At 39.2% G+C, this 22,758-nt stretch overlaps 2 protein-coding genes and 1 long non-coding RNA gene across 4 annotated transcripts; 1 reads left to right on the top strand and 2 right to left on the bottom strand.

The window, feature by feature from the left end:
* Window positions 1–603: 603 nt before the first annotated feature.
* Window positions 604–10,015, bottom strand: zc3h4 (zinc finger CCCH-type containing 4). The gene is given in 15 exon segments (XM_051861548.1): window positions 604–846; window positions 1,318–1,561; window positions 1,840–2,171; window positions 2,260–2,348; window positions 2,350–2,703; window positions 2,802–2,911; window positions 3,040–3,151; window positions 3,340–3,441; window positions 3,539–3,675; window positions 4,478–4,574; window positions 4,951–5,099; window positions 5,368–5,599; window positions 5,753–5,860; window positions 6,409–6,640; window positions 9,638–10,015. Coding segments are annotated over 14 exon segments (2,175 nt in total). The 5' UTR covers window positions 9,718–10,015; the 3' UTR covers window positions 604–846; window positions 1,318–1,520.
* Window positions 10,016–11,316: 1,301 nt separating this feature from the next.
* Window positions 11,317–22,197, top strand: sae1 (SUMO1 activating enzyme subunit 1). 2 transcript variants are annotated; one of them, XM_051861549.1, is made up of 9 exons: window positions 11,323–11,589; window positions 11,853–11,964; window positions 12,202–12,375; window positions 15,791–15,936; window positions 16,025–16,124; window positions 16,918–17,023; window positions 18,353–18,497; window positions 20,068–20,137; window positions 21,834–22,197. In XM_051861549.1, the coding sequence occupies exons 1-9, from the start codon at window positions 11,489–11,491 to the stop codon at window positions 21,924–21,926; spliced, it is 1,047 nt and encodes a 348-aa protein (XP_051717509.1). In that variant the 5' UTR covers window positions 11,323–11,488; the 3' UTR covers window positions 21,927–22,197. The 2 variants fall into 2 exon arrangements, with proteins under 2 accessions (XP_051717510.1, XP_051717509.1); XM_051861550.1 differs by lacking the exons at window positions 18,353–18,497; window positions 20,068–20,137 and having other exon boundaries at window positions 11,317–11,589.
* On the bottom strand, window positions 12,244–21,825 carry LOC127495101 (uncharacterized). The gene is made up of 5 exons (XR_007925057.1): window positions 21,078–21,825; window positions 16,453–16,549; window positions 16,236–16,346; window positions 13,020–13,095; window positions 12,244–12,426 (listed from the first exon to the last, which is right to left on the bottom strand). It is a non-coding gene; the product is annotated as an uncharacterized LOC127495101 (long non-coding RNA).
* Window positions 22,198–22,758: the final 561 nt, after the last annotated feature.

Raw genomic sequence — 22,758 nt, forward strand, 5'->3', positions numbered from 1 at the left:
GAGGGTCAATGGGCTTCTCGGCAGAGATGGACGGAGGTGACGAGATTCCTGTAGAAGCACCTTGAGTGGGGCTGGATGAAGAAGCGTTTACAGTTTTGAGGATGCGGGAGAGTAGTTCAAAGTCTGGAAGGGAAGAGGAGGATTGATTTGACTGCTCAGCAGGAGGAGCAATGGGAGGGAGAGAGGCGGAGTGGTGCTGGGGCTGGGTGCGAGACAGACGAGGATCCATGGCGGTAACTGGAGGGATGCCAGGGGGCAGTGGGAGCAAGTCTTGTTTGGGAATGGGGATAGGAATGAGGTCTTCAGGACTCCATAACACCGCCTTAGAAAAGGAAGGCTTGTTCAGGACTACATCCTTTTTGATGTGGCTGAACTGCTGTAGTTGGGAGCGGGGATCACGCAAAGCCATGCCCATTAAAGGGTCGAGAGGGATGGGCACGGGTTTGTCCCTCAGCATCCTCTCACCCTCTTCTTCCTCATTACTGGCAGGGGCGGTCAACGGAGGGGGTTTGTACACAAGCGGAGGCTCGGGTTTAGGGGCATGGGCGGCTGCATGCCGGGCAAGTCGGGGGTCTGAAGGGGTAGGAGATAGGGAGGATGAAGCACTGGCCTCGGGTGCCTGAGAGTCTGTGTTCCGGGACAGACGTGGATCTCGGGCCAGCCGGGGGTCTGCTGGTCGGCTGGGTGCCTGTGCGGGCTGAGACTTTTGTAGACGAGGGTCACTGGGAGCTCCATCCTGCTTGGCAGGGCCTTGGGTCTGGGTTTGTTGCCGTAAAGTTTTGAGAATGGAAGTGACACTGCCACCACCATCTTCATCTTCACTAGAATACCAGTTTGCTGAATCTCCTGTAAGTAAAAGGGAGTGTACAGATTTAGAGCTCAATCTGATTTTCTTTTACTGGTAGTCTTGTCTGAAAGCATGCAGCCTCTGTTAGTTTCAGTAGTGTTAGTGCAAGAAAGCACCATCTAGTGGAGGGACAAGATATTTTTGTGACAAGATTGCACAACCCCAGGCTAGAGGATGTTTACAGTATTATGAAGTCCTGGGCAGGGTCAAGCTCTGAGCAGAGTCCTTGGGATGTTTCCTTACCAGAAATAGCCTTGGCAACATACACATTTGAAGTCAGCACTTTGAAAACCTCAGCTATTTGTATGACAAAAATGTTATAATAATCAAAAAGCTTCCTTATAGAGTATTTTGGTACAAAGGGAACATTCCTGTATAAAAGCTATGCATGTTGTTACTACAGAAAATATATGTTGTGTGATATTGTATTGAATGCTGCCAGCTCAAGTAATGGAGTTGTGCAATAGTACCTTCATTCTCCCTCTCAGTTCCTCCTCCTTCAGCCAGCCTCCTGGCTCTCTCCTCATCCTCCTGCTGTTTCTGCTGGAGTCTCATAAACAGCACACGCTGCGCTGGGGGCAAGAAATCTGGCACTGCAATCCCAGGCGGATTAGATGGGCCTACATTAGCTGCACCCTCTATACTTCCAGAGTTCTGGTTCCCAGGTGACTGATCATTGAAGTTTCCACCACCTAGCCCCCTGAAAGTTTTCACCTGTACCGGGAGGCAAAGAATGGGGACTGAATACTAATGTTTCAGAAATAGAACACGGCAATAAAGCAGCTCACATCAGCTCAACTTGTAGAGAATGGTGCTAGCAACAACAAGGCCATTGGTTCGACTTTCAGGGAATGTATGTACTGATAAAATTTAAAATCAATTTGGATAAAAACATCTAACAAATGCTTAAATGCAACTGTGCTTTTGCATGAAATAATTTTGCATGAAATCTGAATTTACAAAACCAAAGTTAAAATACGATATGAACTCACCATCTCTTCCGCCTCCATCTATTGACATGACTTGCTGCTGCTGGTAGAAGTTATCATAGAAGTTGTTACCAGATGATCCACCACCTGGAGGCATCATGCCCGGATTTGGTGGTCCTTCTCCCTGGCCAAAATTCTGCATCATTGGCGGTCCTGATGGAGGGCCTTGATTCATGTTAGATGGGCCCATAGGAGGCATATCATGAGGACCGCCTGGAACCATGTGTCCTGGTGGTGGGGCACCGGGAAAGCGAGGTGGAGGTGCACCTGGGGGACCTGCAGGAGGGCCCTGAGGTCCTGCAGAACCTGCAGCAGCGTTGCCAGGACCTGGTCCTCTGTAAAGAGTGCATCTGTGTCAGTATATTCTGTATGCGGCTAGTAAGTAAACCAACATGACTTGATAGAAAGAAAAAGATAGCTAACCTGACACCCAGTTTTTGTGCTAGCTGTCCTGTGGGCTTCACCACAATCTCAAACAAGGAGGGGATCTTCTTCCCAGCATTTCCTCCACAAGGTAGGTGGTGGACCCATAGGTGGTGGAGGACCGTTGGGGTTTAGTGGCCCTTGGAAGTTGCCTCCGTCTGGGCAAGGAGGAGGGGGGCCTGGGCAGGGCCCAACTCCAGGACCAGGACCTGGGCCAGCACCAGGGCCTGGAGCTGGTGGACCACTTGGAGGGATATTACCATGTGGAGCACCAGGCATTCCAAATTCCATAGGCGTGGAGGAATCACCTGGAGAAGGTCTTGGTGGAGTTGGGAGAAGACCAACACCAGGGGGTGGTTTTGGAAGAGGGTTAATTCCTTGCTTTTTCAGTTCCTCAACCTCTTTCTCATCTTCTGCACCAGCTTCTGCATCCTCTGCCAGCATCTTCATTTGAAAAAAAATATGGGATGTTAGTCAGGGTGCACAGAAACAACAACAACAACAACAACACTACAACTACATCTAAAATATCTGATGACCACCTTATCCAGCAGCTCTTGAGTATCTTCTGTTAGGGATTCATGAGAGAACATGCACTCCTCGCCATTCACACAGTTCCCTGTGGTATGGAACAACTTGCAAGGGAAATCACGTGCAGTGGAGTCAAGGAATTATTCTGACACATGTGGAAACTCTTACTCATTCAGAGTGCAAATTTTCCTTTTATAGATAATAAGATCTTATATGACAATAACAGCAAGCAAAATGACCAAAGGATATCATGCATGTAGGGACAGTTTTCTGCTCGTGCACAGAAGCCAGTGATGTAAAACTTGCAGAGTTCTTTCTTCTTAGGCAGCTCAATGTCATGACTGAAGTTACAGTGGTCACCCTGATGATAAATTGACAGCAATTAGTACACAAATAACTATCGTTGTCAAGAAGTCAGATGTGATTTTATGTCATCTTATTAGTTAGACATGATTCATTTATTTAAACATACAAAACGTTCTTTCAATACTCAGATATAACAAGGACATCTAAATTTTGTTTCAACTAATTTTATCTTACTGTGCTTACCCAAGTACAGCGGCCCTCAATATAGTATTTACAAATGGCTTTCCCCTTCTTGTCCGGCCCATGTTTCTCCTGTTCATGTCTCCTTGGGCCTCCAGATCCATCCTAAAACAGTCAGAGAACAAATATGTCATATATTATGCTAATTTATGTTACGCTGATTAATTAAGAACCAAGTGGATAATCTGAAGAACTGTCTTACGCCCATGTCCATTTCTCCGCCGTTATCTTCATCAGGACCTTGGTCTCCTCCACGGCCCCTCCCTCGATTTCTCCCTCTGCCCCGGTTCATTCCTCGACCTCCTTTCCCTCTCCCACGACCTCGTCCACCTTTTCCACCTGAAGAAAACAAAAATGAGGTTAGAAATGCCAAACACTCAAACATAAATATTGCTTTACCTCCACATCTATCCACTTTTTTCTAAACACGGAAGTCATGCCCGACTCTACTGGAATGATGCTCTACATTTTCGGACTCCAGTGTTTCTAGTCAAAATTGTGTATTTTCCGAGCTGATAATGTAATGTTAAACCTATGAAAATGGTTTAAAAAGCACATGGCTCCACAGTGCCATCACTTTACAGTGTTGCAGTGACTGTCTTTTGTCAGTGCCCCACTCATCAAAGTTTAATGAGTGCGTAGCTACAGTATATGACACAAAGCTGTCCGAAGTTACTGAAAACATTTATGAGCGCTCATATCCTACATGCAGCTCCCGATCAGGATTAAGTTTCTGGGATTTTGTCCTCAAAATGATTAGAGTGCACATATATGCTATTTGGGGAGTATTTTAAGTGCTGCAAGCCATATCTGCTATTGCCAGTCTAGCATAAAAAAAATCAAAGGAATACGGTGCTGTGTACGGACATTCTCTTCAGATTCGCTGGTGCTCAAAACACATACTTTCCAATAATTTTTTTTCAGTTTATTGCTGTTAGGTAGCAGCCAACAATTTTATTTTTAGTAATGTTCAAAAAGTGTCTTTAAAGTTTATTTAATTCAGATGCTCATTTTACCCCGTTTTGACAATGTGTTCCTATGGAGACCAGAACAGGACAGCATCCAAGCGGAAGTTGGAATTCATCATGGCAGCGCTCTTTGTTTACTCAGGAAAAAGGTGGATTAACCAAGCAGAACTCACCCCTCCCTCTGTCCTTCGATTTCCTGTACTGGTTTAGTTCTTTTGAATAGTCATCAAAGTCATCGTCTCCCATGTTGTCATAGTCATCATCTCCATACTGTCAAAGAAAACATGCATGCTTCAGAGGAAGTAAAAGACAAACTGACTGATTTAATGTGTGTAGCTTGCCTAGTAATAATGACAATAATCCCAGATATGGAATAGATGGGAAATCTGACAAATCAAATCTTTTCCAGTTACTCACGATTTTTGCAAATTATTTACAGAAATTGCGATCACAGAAATTGCAATATTTTATAGCAGAGCTATATTCCCTATAAAAATATATTTTTTTTTTTAGGATTTTGTTAATTGATTTAATTTTTTCTAGGCCTGGAAATCACAATATTAAAATTCCCTTATATTTCCTTATAAGAATACTGGATATGTTGTATGAGCTTTGTTTGGTGTTAAAATTGTGAATTATGACCCACCTCCATTTCATCTCCATACATCCCATCACCATCATCATTCTCTCCTCCCATTTTGCCCCGTCCTCTCCCTCTGCCACCTCCTCTCCCACCACGCCCCCTCATTCCTCCTCTGCCTCGACCTCTCTGGTTCTTCATGCGGTTTTTGCCACCTGTGTGACAGTAATGAGGGTCAGCAGATGTAATCACACAGACGCTGGCACACTGGTGTGAATTCACACACTTCTTTGAGCCGGAGAATGAAGTATGCAGACACTGAACACGCGATACTTGTCATACTTATGACATTGTAACTAAACTATAAACTCCATAGGTCTACTACTTATTATTAGAGGATAATGTATAGCACTTCTCTTGATATGTAATCAGCCAAAACCATTCAAGCTAATTTATTTGTCTTATTTTGAAATTAACATTCACCTCTGCCACGTGGACCGCCTCCAACCTCTTTGGCCTTGCGGTATTGGTTTAATTCCTTGGCGAAATCATCATAGTCATCATCACCCATGTCCTCATCCTCTTCGCCTTCATATGTTTCCTCCTCATAGTCATCATAGCCACCATACCCCTGCTTGTCCATCTTCATATAGCCACCTTTCTTTGGCATGGGACCTCCATGACCAGAGGCAGCAGGAGGGTAACCTCCTTGAGACTAGAAATTACAGACTGGGATTAAAACCTAATCTGATTGGCTGGCCAGTCTAAGGAGTTGTTGTGTTATGAGTGTTACTTTAAATTAATCAAATCTAAATGTTTACTAATATAAATGTTATTTTAAATAGAATAAAAATTATATTTCACTCACAGTGGGAGGATACTGAGGGCTGTATTCCCTGTATTTCCTCTTTTCACTGGGACTGTAATCCGAGTCATCACTGTAGTCTGAGTGGTCATCGCTGGAGGATGCGTGACGCTGCATTACACACAAATACATTTGATAAGATGATGGTCAGTAGGATTAAAAATAACTTTTATTCAGCAATGACACATTAAATTGATCATGTGACAGTAAAGACGTATAATGTCACAAAAGATTTCTATTTCAAATAAATGCTGTTCTTTTGAACTTTCTATTCATAAAGAATCCTGAAAAAAAAAAAAGTATCATGGTTTCAACCAAATATATTTACTATAGCATTACTAGTTAAACACACTGATGTGATTTCAACTGAAAAATTATTAAGCAGCACAACTGTTTTTAACATTGATGATAAGAAATGTTTCTTGAGCAGCAAATCAGCATATTAGAATGATTTCTCAAGGATCATGTGACACTGAACACTTTAGTAATGGCTGCTGAAAGTTCAGCTTTGCCATCACAGGAATAAATTATATTTTAAAATAGATTAAAATAGAAAACAGTTCTTTTAAATTGTAAACATTTTTCACAATATTACCCTTTTTACTGTTTTTTGGTCAAATAATTGCAGTGCTTCTTTCATTATCAACATAAACACTTACCTTGTGCTTTGATTTACGCTTTTTCTTGGCCCTCCTTTTTTCTTTTTCACGCTCTCTCTCCCTCTTTCTCTTTCTCCTGCGCCGATGTGACTTTTCATCATCCGATTCACTGGCATGACGTTCTTTGCTGTGGCGAGGTTTATCCTGAGGATCAGCTCCCTCACCGCTGGGCACCTCTGCCTCTCCGCCATCGTCCTCCAACTCGCCTTCTTCCAGTTCCCCATCTTCTTGCCTGTTTGACATGGAAAACACAGCAAGAACATCACAACTCTGAACAGGACTACATAGGACATTAGAAATTTTTTTTTTGACTCACTACAATTCGAAAACTCTTGGTCTTTGATAACCAGTTAGTTGCACAAAGGTTACTGTTGTCAGAAACTGTGCAGAACAGAACATTAACTCTATTGATTGCTTTATCGGTAGGCCTTCATTTTTAATTCTGACACAGCGACTTCTGCTGGTCTGGCTACTAACAATTCACATGTCTTTACAGTGTAGATAACCAAACATCAGCATTTGAGCTTTAAACTTTCAGACAGTGTGGGTAGAGCTGAAGGGCAAGAGAGATCAACTGCCAATCTACAGACGCAATACTATAATTAAGTTGCTTCAAGCATCACACTAATGGTGTGAAATGTTCACTGCTCATTTGTCACCCGCCGAGTCATTACAGAGCCGCTGTTTATAGAAGATCTAACATAAAAAGTATATACAGGACACCTGGTAAACACTCGTTACATTCAGGCAGGACTGCCCTTTACAACTATGATAAGGAGTTGCTACATAAGACAGAAACATTGCTGCACTTTTGAATTGTGCACTGACAAAACATTATCAACTAAGCCCTCAACTTTGGCCTATAAAAACAGGTCCCTGCAAAGCAACTTCTGACAAGAGCATGTGATACCAGACGAACTGCAATGCAAAGCTGTGTGTGATATACTTTTTAAAAGATACAAGATAATTACCACAGAAGTTAAACCAGCTGACACATCTGCATAATGTTTATAATGTATTTCAGTCTCTTTAACTAGTACAAAAAAAAGCTTTACTTGCAACCATTAGTAATCAGTATGTGATGACAATTTAATACTTACATCTTACAATCAGTATGAAACTTTATTAGAAAACAAAACTTATTCTACTGAACTTTAAATCCTCTTTTCAGGATTCTTCCAAAGCTTTTTTTACAATTACAATAAAGATACAAACTTCTTTTCTCAATGGATTTTGTGAACAAGATCTTACATTAAATTAGGCTAATGACTCATGTCATCTGCTCCTCTGAACATTTAATGTCTTTAAAGTATTACAGAGGATAAATTATCACTGCATTAACTACAAATCCCTCCATCTCTGTCAAAACAATCTCCAGAAGCGTTTATATCATGTTGTGAATAAAAAAAGTTTCAGCAGTTAACAAAATGAGTCTGAGGGAAGATCTTTCACTCCTGCTTGTTATAGAACATACTGAAGTGCCAAAACAATACGGTCAGACAAAAACCAGGCCACACTTGTATTATTTACTTGTCTAACACACCTTGCAAAAACAACTGCCAAAAGAAAGGATGCCAAAGTAACCAAGGATTGCTTAGTCATACATAATGTTGCAAGGAAATCTTGGCATATATACAGCTTGAGAACTACCTCTAATTTTACTAAAGAAAGGGTTCTAACAAACTTTGTTCACTGTAAGTATCCAAGTAATAAGATACAAAATCATGCAAAGACAAAACAAATTTGACTACAAAACAATGGCCTTCATATTTCTGCTAATGAACTGAAAATACTTACTGCGAAATATTAATTTATGCATAAATGAATTTTATGGAAGGTGAAAGGTTGCATTTGGGGCATTTGCAGACAATGGTGGTATGATTAAGAACCTTTGTGTTTTGCTTCATGTTTTGGTAAGACCTTGAATGCTTCTGAGACATTGGACAAATCACTGGTTCATAAGGGATGCATGTGCACATAAAGCTAACTAGTTTACAACAAAACTAGAATATGTTAAAACAGGGGCACCTGTTGTGGAACTTTTAACAGATTATTAACAATAAGATATATTTTCCTACTGTCAACTCAACAATTGATCTGACGTGGAAGACTTGAGGAACAGTTTTTAACCACTTAAGGAAGCCAAAACATATTAAAAATAAGGAAACAAATAATTTTCGTTGTTTGCTCCTATTAAAATGTCGTACTGTTACTAAATTTCTCATGCTAAATTAGTGAGCTTTTATAATAGACATAAGAATAAAAAAGTGATTAAAAATAGATTTACTAACTAAATGTATTTTAAAAAATAAGAGTACACTCCAAGAACCTACTATTTGTGATATAAATATAGTGGTATGATTATGATTATATACTGCCTTTTAACGTTAAAATGAGAACTTAAACATGCAAAATCCTAAAGGAATAAGCAGATATTTGTTATTTAGTGACGTCTCCAATGAATCTAAGTGCGTAGCTCGTGACTCTTAGCACACAAGCTAAGTACTAAACGGTGAAAAATTAACATCGCCTAGCTTAAATAATGATATTACATTAAGATAAACTTAATCGTACTGTATTCGATGACTAATTAAATGAATTGAAAGAATGGTTAATCAAGCTGGCAAGTTATAATCCATGCTAGTCCGTGGCTATTCATTAGCTTCCGTTAGCCGTGTTTTTGTTGTATTTTACTTAGTCGTCGGCTAACTGTTAGCTTTAGCTTTGTCCGGGCCTCGCGATGGTTAAAGATACAAATTCCTTAATGCGTTACCGGGGATGAATTTTACTATTTATCCGCCACATTACGTACAGTTTGCGATCGTCATTAAGATTTTAATTGTATGTTAATAACCAAGATCTAATTTAACGTTACTCGTGTTTTTTCTTTTGTCCGTCCGTTCTTTATCTGTGATGAAAACATTGAGTTACTGGAGCAATGTTTTGGCGTAGTGGTGGACCCCTTGGTCTTCGATCACTTAAAAAGCTTCGAAAAGTGACTGAAAATGTAAATTTGATCATATTCTGAATGTTTTCCTGATTCGCTTATGACCTTCCAGATTGCGCTGTGTAACGTTTCAAGATGGCGTTTCGTTACCTCTGTACGTTTCCCAGAAAAGGCGACTTTAATCCCTTTGAAAGAAAAAAAGCAAATGCCCGTGCTTTTGTTTTTGGAAAAAAGCAAAGGACAAATCAATAGTTGGATAGAAATATGATGATATTACTCGACCTTTCGTCAGTGAGAAGGCTGTTGTGTTCGTGGTTGGCTGTTGGGGAGTTTGGATGGACAGTCATGCTTTCCACAGCCATTTCCTCTAACGTACTACATTCAGTGCAAAAAATCAACTGTCTTATGCGTTACTTGACTTTGATCTACTTGTTGATTGGCTTTAGGAAGAGATTCAGTTCATAGTAGTCAATTCCCCATTAACAGTTTAAAAGAGAAACAGGTTGAAAACGTTCCTGAGGTTCTCCGTCCTACAGTTGCGATGTGAAATGAAACTCATTCACTTAAAATGGCGACGCTTCTTCTCCAAGGAGAAGAGGCGGGCTTATACGACGTGACGTCGTCTGTCACGGAAATGACCGATCGGATCATAAAGAACAATACGTTATTTTTGACCATATATATCTGGAATCACAATACATTTTCGGATTCCAGATTACTCAATAAAACAATGGTTATTAAGAGGAAAAACGTGATTTCAGTTTCTTGTTTATGTGTTTTTTTAGCATTTGAATGAAGTTAGATTGTTTTAATATATTAATTATATTATTAATATTTATTATAGTAATAATAACAATAATTAAAATAATTTTAAGTCATTCTGGCCTGTTTGGTTAGGCCCCTGGCCCCATGCTTGAGAACTATTGCTTTAAATATACTGTTAAATATACTTTAAATAAACTATACTGTTCTCTTTAAGTATAAATTATGTAATATCCAAAAAAAATAAGCTATGCTGAGTATTCTGTAACATGAAATAGTATTGGCTTGGTGTAAAAATTATTTAAAAAATAATAAAAATGTTATAATCAAAGTTCTTGCTTGGGAACATTATTGTATACTCTATAGGTTATGTCTATAAATATATATAATCCACTCTTCATTAAACTATATTGTCTTAAATTAAAACATCACAGTTTTTTATAGACTAAAATAGTAGTTGAGTTTTATATTGAGCATGCACCAAGGAAACATAATTTAATGATATAAACAGTGATGTACACTAGCTAAACATATTTTTGTTATATTTATCTCTATATGGTTGTTTAAGACTTTTATTATTTGTAGATTATCCATTTAAAATGAAAATCAAGTTAGTATGATCTTAATATACTGACTTTGAATCATTCTTTGAGAGTGTTAAAAAAAAACTTTATTCTTTGAATTTCTAATGTGATTATGAGTCCATGTTATAAGTAGACTTAGGTTCTGTTTATATGTAAGTAGATCATAACAGAATGGCAAAGGACAACATTCTTAATGATATTTGGACAAAACAAATATAGGAAACCATATTCTTTCCTATTTCTATGGGGGACGTGTTTTTATTTTATTATTATTATTATTATTTTTTAAGAAACAAGAGAAAAAAGTCAGGGATGTACACAGTGCAAAATCATTTAATTTGAATTTATAAGAATTTAAACATATAAATTACATACTAGTGTAAACAATTATGAAAATAGGAAAAATATACAAAAAATATACAAAAAACGTGCATAAACAAAGGAAAAAGAAAAAAACCAAGGGTAAAATTGTAAAACAATTAATTAACCAAATTAAAGTGGCATAGTGCCTCATAAGTCTTTTTTGCTTTTAATATTGTGTAAAGTAGCACCGTATCGTTTAATTTCTTTTAATTCACAACTTGGCTTAGCTTTAGCCTCATTGTTGCGTTCTGAATCTGGCGCTTTTGCCCAACTCATACGTCATCATTGCGCGCCTTTACGAGTATCACAAAGCGGCATTTCTGTCCAATTGAATGGGCAGTGGAAAAAACATAGCGTAGAATAGTCAAACTAACCTCACAGTTAATTCCTTACAAGTTATTATTAAAAGCGGGAATATTCTGAAATGATTGATACCATCGAAAAAGAAGACAATATTATCAGCGAGGAGGAGGCTGCACAATATGATCGTCAGATTCGCCTCTGGGGTCTGGATGCTCAGAAGAGGTTTGTGGACAACTCGCTAACGTACATAAAGAACAAATGTAGTCATGTTATTTTAAGCCATTTTTTTCGACTGTTTAAAAGGAATTCTCTAGCAGAAATCATAAGCATTATTTGTGTATCTTTCACATTCGTGCTTTTTGTCTGAAATAAAAGTGGTGTATTAGGGTCACCCCACTAATTCATTTTTGGACTAGGTGTGCATAAATAATAAACAATATAATGCAACATAATATATGACGTGTATATAAATTATGCATTTTCAGACTTAGGGGATCACGTGTACTTCTTGTTGGTCTCCGGGGTCTTGGAGCAGAAGTAGCAAAGAACCTTATTTTGGCTGGAGTCAAAGGACTGACTCTCCTGGACCATGAGCAGGTATCAATTTGACTGACTTAAAGGGATAATTCACAATATTCTATCATCATTTGCTCACCCTCATTCCAAATCAGACTTTTTTTCTTCTTCTGTGGAACAGAAAAGGAGATGTAAGGCAGAATGCATTTTTATTTTATGGAAAAGACATGCAATAAAATTAAATGGTGACTGAGGCTCATAACACCACCTTGACAGCTACATAAATAAGTGGTATTTTCTATGACTTCCATCAATCAGGTGACAGAGGAGTCCAGGCGTGCTCAGTTCTTGATTCCTGTGGATGCAGATGGTCAGAACCAGGCTCAGGCCTCTCTGGAGAGAGCTCAGTTCCTCAACCCAATGGTGGAAGTGAAGGCAGACATCGATCCAGTGGAGAGCAAACCGGATGACTTTTTCTTCCAGTTTGATGCGGTGAGTGCCAGAGCAATCTGTTTTACTGGATAATCTGTAGACTTGACATAACTAAAGCATACGAAAGACAGATGGACGATCTTTTATATTATATTTGATAACTGGTCATCAAGTAAAAAATGACACAAATATTTTAGAAACAAAAGAGAATTGTAAAATATAAAATAGAATAGAATCTTGCAAAAACAGCATTGGACCAAATTTGTCATGCAACTTTACAGCACATATTACAATTTTTGTACAAAAATCCTATAAGAAATGTAATATTTCTATGGAAAGTTTGGTGGACATGAATTGTCTGTTTGACTTGCTGTAATTTGAAGGTGTGATTGAGGTTCATATATGATAGATTATTTTCCTTTGCGCCTTTTCATATCCACTAGATGTCTCTATGCACAATTGATCATTTTTGTTTAGGGTGGTTATAACTTCTTTTTTGCCTTGTTTTTCCCTTAAACTCAGCGTGAACCCATCTATGAACAGCCAGCGTCAGATCTAGGCACTAGATCTAGACTTTTATCTGAGACTTTGAGCTTGGTCTTTTCCAAGCGTGTGCTCTTTTCCAAGCATATGATATGTTCCAGGCAATATTTTCTTTAAATCAGGACTCTGTTGGCTGTGGAAGATGCAGTCAGCATACATACCTTGTTCAAAGCACAGACAGTCAGTCTTTCATCTTCTCTCTGTCTGGGAGCCGTCTGAACTCTCCCTCTGGGAGTGCTAGTGAGAGTTCAGGAGGAGGGGGAAGAGATGGTGGGACACAGAAAGAGGAGGGGGGTTTAACATCATCTATTCTCTTTTATCTGCTTCTCTTGATATTTCGTTGAGAAGCGCACAAAAAACATCGCGTGTATATGTCTTTGTCTTCTCTTGTCTATGTGTCGTGTTATTTACATGTGATTTCCTAAACGACGTGTTTAGTAAAGTGGAAGCCAACAATACACTGAATTAATTTGTCATCAGGACCTGTACATACATGAAAAGATCATTTGAGACAACAAGTACTAGAATGTTTTGTGCAACAAGTACAAAGCATTGCTAGTGCAGGTGTTTTTATTTTCAGAATCACAAATAATCAATTTATATGTATGAAAGCCCATTTCTGCTACATAAGGACAAAAATATCATGCTTTGTTATATCATATTGATGACATAAAAAGTCACAATGATGTATGGAAGCTTGTTTCCGCCATTAAATAAAAAATAAAAAAGGTAATTGTGACTTTTTTCTCACAATTCTGACTTTTTTTTTCTTGCAATTGTGAGTTTACATTTTGCAATTCTGACTTTTTTCTCAGAATTGCATGATATAAAGTCAGAATTGTGAGATTTAAACTCGCAATTGTGAGTTATAAAGTCAGAATTGCGAGATATAAAGTCAGAATTGCGAGATATAAAGTCAGAATTCTGACTTCTCGCAACTGCGAGATTTTAATCATACAATTCTGATTTTATATCTCACAATTCTGACCTTTGTCTCAGAATTGCGAGTTACAACATCAGAATTTCATGATATAAACTCGCAATTGCATGTTATAAAGTCAGAATTGCGAGATTTAAACTCGAAATTGCGTGTTATAGTGTGCAATTGTGAGGGGGAAAGACTGACATTTTTTCTCAGAATTCCGAGTTTATATCTCACAATTCTGACTTTGTAACTCACAATTGCATGTTATAAAGTCAGCAATTGCAAGTTTATATCATGAAATTCTGATGTTATAACTCGCAATTGTGAGTTAATATCTCGCAATTCTGAGACAAAGGTCAGAATTGTGAGATATAAAATCAGAATTGTATGATTAAAATCTCGCAATTGCGAGAAGTCAGAATTGTGACTTTACATCTCGTAATTCTGACTTTATAACTCGCAATTGCGAGTTTAAATCTCGCAATTCTGAGGAAAAAAGTCAGAACTGTGTGATGAAAAGTCGCAATTACTTTTTTATTTTTTTATTTTGTGGCGGAAACAAACCTCCATAATGATGAGATACTAAGTCATAATAATGAGATAAATTGAAATTATGACATCATAATTATGACAAAGTTGATTTATTTAGTCAGTTATAACTTTTTAAATTATTACTTGTCATAATTTCACATTTTTATCATAATAATGACTTTTTTTTATTTCGAATGATCTCATAATGACTTAGTATGTCATAATTTTGGCTTATCTCATAATTATGACTTAGCATGTCATCATTTAGACTTGACGTAATAATTTCAAATTATTATCTCAATTATAACTTAGTATGCCATTTTTTTCTACTTTTTATCTCATAAGTATGTTGTGGAAATGGGCTTTGATATATAACATCAGTGTGAGATGATTAGTTAAATTCTGATAAGGAAAATAAGATAATTCTGCTATCACTCTCATGTCGTTCCAAACCTGCATGGCTTACTTCTGTAGAATACACAAGGAGAAAATAATGTATTGTTTATTCTTTACCATAATTACATTTAATAGTCACAGGGCCTTTCTAGTGTTTTTTTCTTTTTCTAATTACACTTTCATTACTTTGAGAATAGTATGCTAGGTTTCCAAAAGAACCTGTTCACAGTGGCCTGGCTGGGGTGTACGGTTTGAAGGACTGAAGGCAGTGGAGGACTAAAGCCAGGAACCTAAACTGAATTAAAGACTTGCCAGCACAGACGTCATGAAATGCCAAGTGGCAGCTATTTAGCAGAGGCATATGGTAGATGCTGGTATCTCAGATTGATATTCCAGTGTGGCATGATTTTTTTTTTCTTTGCATCCTCTAGGGGTCACTGCTTGATAAAGATGTGTTCTTTGGAGTCGTTTGGCTGCCTTGAGGCGCATAATGCTCACAGGAAGAATGTGTCAAAAGACAATGTCTCGCCGTATGTTTCATAATGTCCCAGATGAACTTGAACAGTAGTGAAGGTGTTACTCCTTAGGGCACTACTTCATTGCAACAGTATTTCTTAGAAGTGTTGTTGATATCCAGGTGTGGATTGTGTAACCTTTGAGCATCGCTTAAAAAAAGGCCTGCTCAGATAATCAGTTCATTTCAGATGTACTTTAAGTTATGAGGTCACAGATGGTGTTCTGACAAGGAAAGTAAACAACCAAAATCAATGGTAAACAAACCAGCAGCAGATACAGTGATGATTCAGCTGTCCTTCAAGATACACCCAGTTAACGCATCATGGCACATGCCATTAGTATCTCAGATGGGCATTAATACGCCACCCCATTCTTATCTCAAACCCAAAATGGGGGGTGTGAGAGGTTTGGGACCTTGGATAAGAGTGCCAGTGTTCTGGTCAGTTGTCTGTCATTGCCAAACCTTTGTTTCTCCAAGTTTTTGGTAGCAAGATGCGTTTTAAGCATACATCAAGGTCACTGGTTTGAAAACAACCACATATTAATGCATGTTGTTTTGTTCAGATTTGTCTGACCAGGTGCTCCAAAGACCTCATGGTGCGAGTGGACCAGCTGTGTGCCTCCAGGAACATTAAGGTCTTCTGTGGAGACGTGTTTGGCTACCATGGATACATGTTCTCCGACCTCGGCCAGGAGCATCACTATGTAGAGTAAGTCAGGAAATGTGAATGAAAAGGTGTTTGTGTTTGATTTTCATGTGGGGGGAAAAAAACTTATGTTCCTATTCAAACTCGCCAGAGAAAAGCCCAAAGTGGTGAAAGGGTCTAATGAGGCCAATGATGGTCCTGAGGCAAAGAAACCGAAGGTCGACCCCAATGAGACTACAATGGTGAAAAAGGTGAGTTTGTTGGTTGATTTGATGTCTGTAAACTATATTTTTCAGTTTTCACTCATATCCATGACCTCTCAACCTTAAAGGGTGATGAAATTTCTGTCATTGACTACTCACCCTCATGTTGTTCCAAACCCATAAGACCTTCGTTCATCTTCGGAGATATTTTTAATGAAATCTGAGAGCTTTCTGACCTATAGACAGCAACATCATAACCAATTTCAAGGCCTAGAAAGATAGTAAAGACATCGTTAAATAGTCCATGTGACTACAGTGGTTCAACCTTAAAGGGTTAGTTCACCCAAAAATGAAATTTCTGTCATTAAGTACTCACCCTCATGTCGTCCCAAACCCGTAAGACCTTTGTTCATCTTTGGAATGTAGAAAACTTAAGCGCTGCACTGCGTTCACATCGTGATCAGCATAGGAGACTGACAGGGAAGAGAGAAGAAATTGTTGAATAAAGTCGTTATTTTTGTTTTGTTTTTGCGCACAAAAAGTATTCTCGTCACCTCATAACATTAAGGTTGAACCACTGTAGTCATGTTGACTATTGTCTTTTAATGCCTTTCTGGACCTCAAAAGGTGCAATGATGTTGCACAAACCACAATGACGTCTGTGTGGTTCAGAAACCCTTGGATTTCATCAAAAATTTCTTAATTTGTGTTCTGAAGATGAACAAAGGTCTTACAGTTTTGGAACGACATGAGAGTGAGTAGTAATGACAGAAATTTCATTTTTGGATGAACAAACCCTTTAAGTTAATGCAACTTTTCCCCTCTATCTCTCTTTATGTAGACTGCCAGTTTCTGCTCTCTCAAAGCAGCCCTGGAGGTTGACTGGACTAATGAGAAAGCCAAAAGCAATATAAAGCGCATTCCTTCAGACTACTTCCTTCTGCAAGGTACACTTTCAGATTATTGAAATAAATTTAAAATTTAAAGAATCTGAAAGAAAGTTTGAAAAATGGGTGTTTCCTTCGTAAATTGTGTAATTTACTGATTGATCTTCAATCTCAAAAAAGATTTGAAAAACCCATAATTATACGTTACTGTTCAAAGGTTTGTGGCCAGTTTTTAATTTTTGAAAGAAGTCTCTCATGCTCACCAAGGCTTCATTTATTTGATCAAAACTACAGTACTATTGTGCAATATTATTATAATTTAAAAATAACTGTTTTCTATTTGAATATATTTTAAAAAGTTTTATTTATTCCTGTGATGGCAAAGCTGAATTTTCAGCATCATTACTCCGGGCTTCAGTGTCACATGATCCTTCAGAAATCATTCTAATATGCTTTATTTTATTTTATTATTTTGCTGACCGCTTGTGATCATATCATCTGAGATGGATACCAGGTGCAAACAGGGCCTTAAGTGGTTAATTTTTTTCAGTTTGTTTAGGTGACTGAACACATTGCTGTTTCTTCCTGTAGTCTGTTGTATACCGTTATCAGGAGGAGGGCCTGTCGATCTGTGTAATTATAGTCAACATTTCTCTTTTTATACTAGTGCTCACCTGGTGTCCTCACTGAGACTGGCTCATTTTCCATCACAGGTTGTCCATGGCCAGTCATGTGCAGTGGCTCTCAAAAACAAAACATGCCACCTCCGCACCTCTCTATCATTATAACAGACTCTGACGGCACCTTTGCCCCTCCCTCAACATCTAGTATTACATTTATGGAAAAAATAACACTTCCTATTTGTGCACTGAAGCAAGACTTTAAATACATTGCTGTGCTCAAAAATACCACACATCAGTTCAAACAGCTTTTGAGGAAGAGCCGTTTCCTCTGTCTTAACTCACTGATTTATTTGAGGTTTTATCACCCCAGTGGTGCGACTATTACATCAATGATTTTTTTCCAAACCCTCAGATGTTGTTTTCACAATCTGGAGAAATTTCTATAAAGAAATTCAGCTATGAAACTTAAAATTTGATCTATATGTCAGATAGAGTGAGATAACATGAATGAGTGGGTGTGTGTTTCTTTCATATATGTGTGTGTGCTTCGCTGCCAGGTGGAAATGCAGTGGGCTGAGGTTCTTTGTGTTGTAGATGGTGGGCAGTCAAAAAGGGGAAGTGATACTTTGGAAAATAGCCTAAAGGGGCTGAATGCCTTTTCACGTGCTATACAAATCTTCAAACGCTTCTTTCCTTCACTCATGTCCTGTTTTAATGTGGAAAACCCACTCTTTCCCCACTCAGTTTCTCTTACTTCCTCCAACAGTGCTTCTGAAGTTTCGCACAGATAAAGGTCGCGATCCTCAACCAGACAGCTTTGCTGAAGACTCTCACCTGCTTTTGCAAATCCGCGATGATGTTCTTGAGACCATGGGCCTGAGCTCGGAGCTGCTCCCCAACACCTTTGTCAGGTACTTACTGACCCAGAAACTTGATGTTCACATTAATTTTCTCAAATTTTCTTTTCTTAACAACCAAGGATATGGAAATCTAGATGGTAAACGACCAAGATAATTAAGTCTGGTGTCAGGTTCACCAGACCCTGACTAGGTTCTCAAGTGCAACAGAGTGCAATGAAATAGAACTCATTGCAGGCGTTTTTATGAATTATTTTTAACCAGTCACGTCTTCTTAAACAACAAATGTTCAAAACAACACTTTGCATATTGCCACTGAGGCAGGCGTGGGGGGTTGGGGGGAAGGGGGAGGCAATGTAGTGTCCAAAGACACCTAAACTGATTTTCTCTCAGTTTAGCCCAAAGTATACTTCCTCATACACTAGGGTATGTATACATGCTCCATTCACTATAGACACATATACATAGATGCCTCAATAGCAGCTGTTTCTATATGTAAGCCAACCCCCATATTGGAGCGGTCAAAGCCGGTCCGTGAACACTCAAGAGCAAGTTGACTGTGCGTTTGCAACCATAGGCATATATGAATATCTAAATCTGCTGAAGTCTATTTTGCAGATTATTTCCAAAGGATTTATTTTGTCAAACATTATAATTGCTAAACTAATAAAAGTTTTACAACCAGTAACATTGAGTTAATACATATAAAAACAAACCAACACATTCTCACCTGTGAAAGGTTACCCCATTTCTTTGGAAATTTGAATCTCTGCGGTTTTTACAACCAGAGGCTGCACAATGTTGTTGCATCATGGAAAACTCATTGCTATTTACTGTGAGTGACAACAGCAATTAAAATGTTGGCCGTTCCAAAATGGCGGACACGTCGACCTGTCTGAAGCACTCAAATGCGGCATCTACGTATACATATCCATGGCATTCGTGCCATGTCGTAATTACCATAATTACGAAATAACAACCTGTGATGTTCTACTCAGAGCTGTTCACGTCCTCAGACTCCGTATTATGAGCTTCTGTTGCCAACGGCAAACGCCAAAATGAATCTGCCACGTTCAGGTGGTACAGCGTTCACAAGGTACAAGTCAGAGGTCTCAGAAAATTCAGAGTTTACAAGTTGTAATTATGAGTTCTACAAGGACGTGAATGCTTTTTACAAGTCAGAATCTTATATTTATGGTAATTTTGACATTCCATGCGTGACAATTTTGTTACATCATAGTACGCGTGTATTGCACAGGCCGATTTTTCTATCTGCACATACTCTTTACGCTCAGGTCGCACATTCGCGTTGACAACACTGGCCTGGCCTGTTGTTTCACAATCAAAAAAGAAACGGATTAGGCGCCAGTGTTGGATGAGTGCTAGCGTAAAGTGGTTAAGAGAAACGCACAACTTTAGTTTAAATGAGTACAAAGACATTTTTATTAATTATACCTTACGGAGAGAAATGATACAGACTGGACAAAGATGAAACTTTCTAGTGTTCGTGCACACTATCAAACGGAGTATATGCATTCGGCTGTTCGCATATACTAAGTATACGCATAAAAACGAAATGTCTCCAAGTTAACTACAACTCCCGGCTTGTGTTTTCTCCTCACAGTTACTGTTTCTCTGAGATGTCCCCAGTGTGTGCTGTAGTTGGAGGTGTTCTTGGACAAGAGATAGTCAAGGTGAGATTTTGATCCATTTAAATGTCTATGCAAAATATGTACATTTACAGGCACTCCCCCTGCACCATCTGTGATCCATTAACACCACTATCTCTTCTTGCTCTCTCAAAATGCCTTCATCAAACTTTAAGTTGAGTTGTGTTTAGGTTGAATTTAGGGCTTCTGTGGGTTATCAAATGGGCACCCCCCTTCCTCGATGTTTCATCAGTTAAAACCCGACAATGTCAGCAGGTGCTCCTCCGCCTCCCTCAATGCTCTGCCAGCTAACCACTCGCGACCCGTTCTAACCTAAATGTCCGCCTGACGTACTCTTGCATCTTTACTGTGTTGCAGCATCATAGCCTGCCATGTTTTTTTTACCTTACACTACTCCACCACTGATGTTACTGGCAGCTGCAGGTAGCTACCTGTGCTATACAGGCCTATGGAGCAGAAGCTTTTCTGAACGCCCAACCATCTCCTCAAATAGTTGTTCATCTTACTCTCCAACCTCTCCACAGTAGAGACGGGTACCTCAAAAATGAGCAGTGGCCAGAGCAATCTTGGTAGGACCCTATGCTGGTATCCTCAGGCCTTAAGGCCCAGGTATACTTTATTTTCCGCGTTCCGCTCTGTCTCGACCACGAGCCTTTCAAAGTATACTCCTTTGGCCGTGAGCGCGGAAAGACGCATTCGGCGTCTGCGCACTATCTAGTGGACTGCTGCTTTCAAGCACTCAAGTCACTCGCACATGCACTGTTGTACGCAGACCGTCCGCACGGTCTCAAAAATGGGGCTGCACGTGGACAGGGTGTGCGGGTATGGCCCAAGTATACTTTGGGCTTTATACTTGCCTAAATTCTTGATTGTAGATTTATTTACTGTAACTTTTTTTGTTCCATTTATACATAAAAAAAGCGAAATGTGTTTTCTCACTTTGCTTTTTCCTCCTCCATCTTACCTTTCAATCTGGTTCTCCATCCGCTTTCACTAGCTGCGAAAGTGACTTTTCTGATGAGGCACAGTGAGAAGCGCATGGCAGCTGCCCTCTCCATCAGAATCTGGGCTAAATCCAAAAGTTTTATCTGTTGACGGTGTGTTAATGCCAGAAATGACGAGGTAATATTCCGGTCACTGATGAAATCCAGCGGAGAGCGGTTGAAATCCTCTCATATGATTCCATAAACTGAACGAGATTAAATAACCCAAAGCGTAGTGATGTAATCAGTCAGTCTAGAGTGGATAATTACACCTGGATTATGGACAGAAAGAGGATCTCCTGTTGCATAGTCCATGTAAAAACACAAAACCGTTCCAGTTACACACAGCGGAATACAGTAAACGCTAAACGTCAATATCTCTCTTAGAGGGTGATGTCATAGCCCAGACCGGGATGCGGTGGGGTCTTTGTGAGGGTGGGGATAAGGGCTGTGTGGGGTGATGGAGTGAACGCCATGGTCTCGGAGGCGGTGGCTGGGCAGGCCTTGAACCCACATGGCGGTGGAGTGAAGCCAGGCTGTCTCGCCATCTCCCTGCATGATGAAACAGGCTGCAATTCGCATATGGCTCTCTGTTCCTCGCTGCCCCTCGCCCATCAGTCTCCGTCGCCACAACAGAGAATGTGTCCGACGCGTTCGATCAAAGCAGTTAATTACAGAATTCTAGGTCTGTGGCGTCTGATGTGTCTGAAGGAGATTTGTTTGCATGTGTTTGACAGGCGCTGTCTCAGAGAGATGCTCCGCACAGGAACTTTTTCTTCTTCGACGGCCTGAAGGGCAGCGGGGTGGTCGACTACTTCGGATCCAAATAAGTGGCCTCCGGAGAACACGGAGAGATGTGTGGCGATGCATGTGTGCTCTCGAAACACCATGGATTTTATCCTCTGCCAGTGGCCGCAGGCATCAAAATCTGTCTTTTGGACGGTACCTTTGCGTCACAGTATGCCACACATCAACTGATGCCAAGAGCGACAAGAACATTTTGTCCACACGCTCTTAAATATTCATGCACACACGTTTTTCCACCAGGGTTATGTGATTTCTACGTTTTGTATTAAAATAATAAAAGACCAATGGAAATAACATGTTTTGGATTGTTTTGTGCTTCTTCAGTCATCGATTTCAGTAATTTCTCTAATCTGTTGCCTAAAGTCTCTTTTCTATGCTAAAAAATGAGGCAAACAACTTTAAAGGGAATTTAAAATGAATGCAGAAATGTTTAATGCTCACTTGAGCCATTTATTTCAGAAAATTAAACACAATAATCATCTCATTCCCAACCTGAAATGAGTTTTTTTTTGACACTTGTTATTATTCTGACATTGTAGTGAAAGCCTGAGGCGTATTTTGACGTATCTTGTCAGGTCTAGGTTTTTTTTGGGTGACGTTCGTAACGGGAAGTTCTTTTATTAGATCAGCCCAGGTATGTCATTTACTGGACTGGTACTGCAGGGTTTATAACCCTGAGGCAAGAAGGAACTTTTTTTTGTTTTGTTTTGTTTTGTTTTGTTTTGTTTTCCTAAAAGAATTCCAGTTAGAGGCAACGAGGAATGCTAAAGAACATAATGTAACTTTAGATACAATTGATAGTCCAACCATGTGTTTAGGGAACCCACAGCCTCGTGTAATAGAACAAACAGTACT

The sequence above is a fragment of the Ctenopharyngodon idella genome, chromosome 15 (assembly GCF_019924925.1).
Source record: "Ctenopharyngodon idella isolate HZGC_01 chromosome 15, HZGC01, whole genome shotgun sequence".
NCBI classification, from domain to species: domain Eukaryota; kingdom Metazoa; phylum Chordata; class Actinopteri; order Cypriniformes; family Xenocyprididae; genus Ctenopharyngodon; species Ctenopharyngodon idella.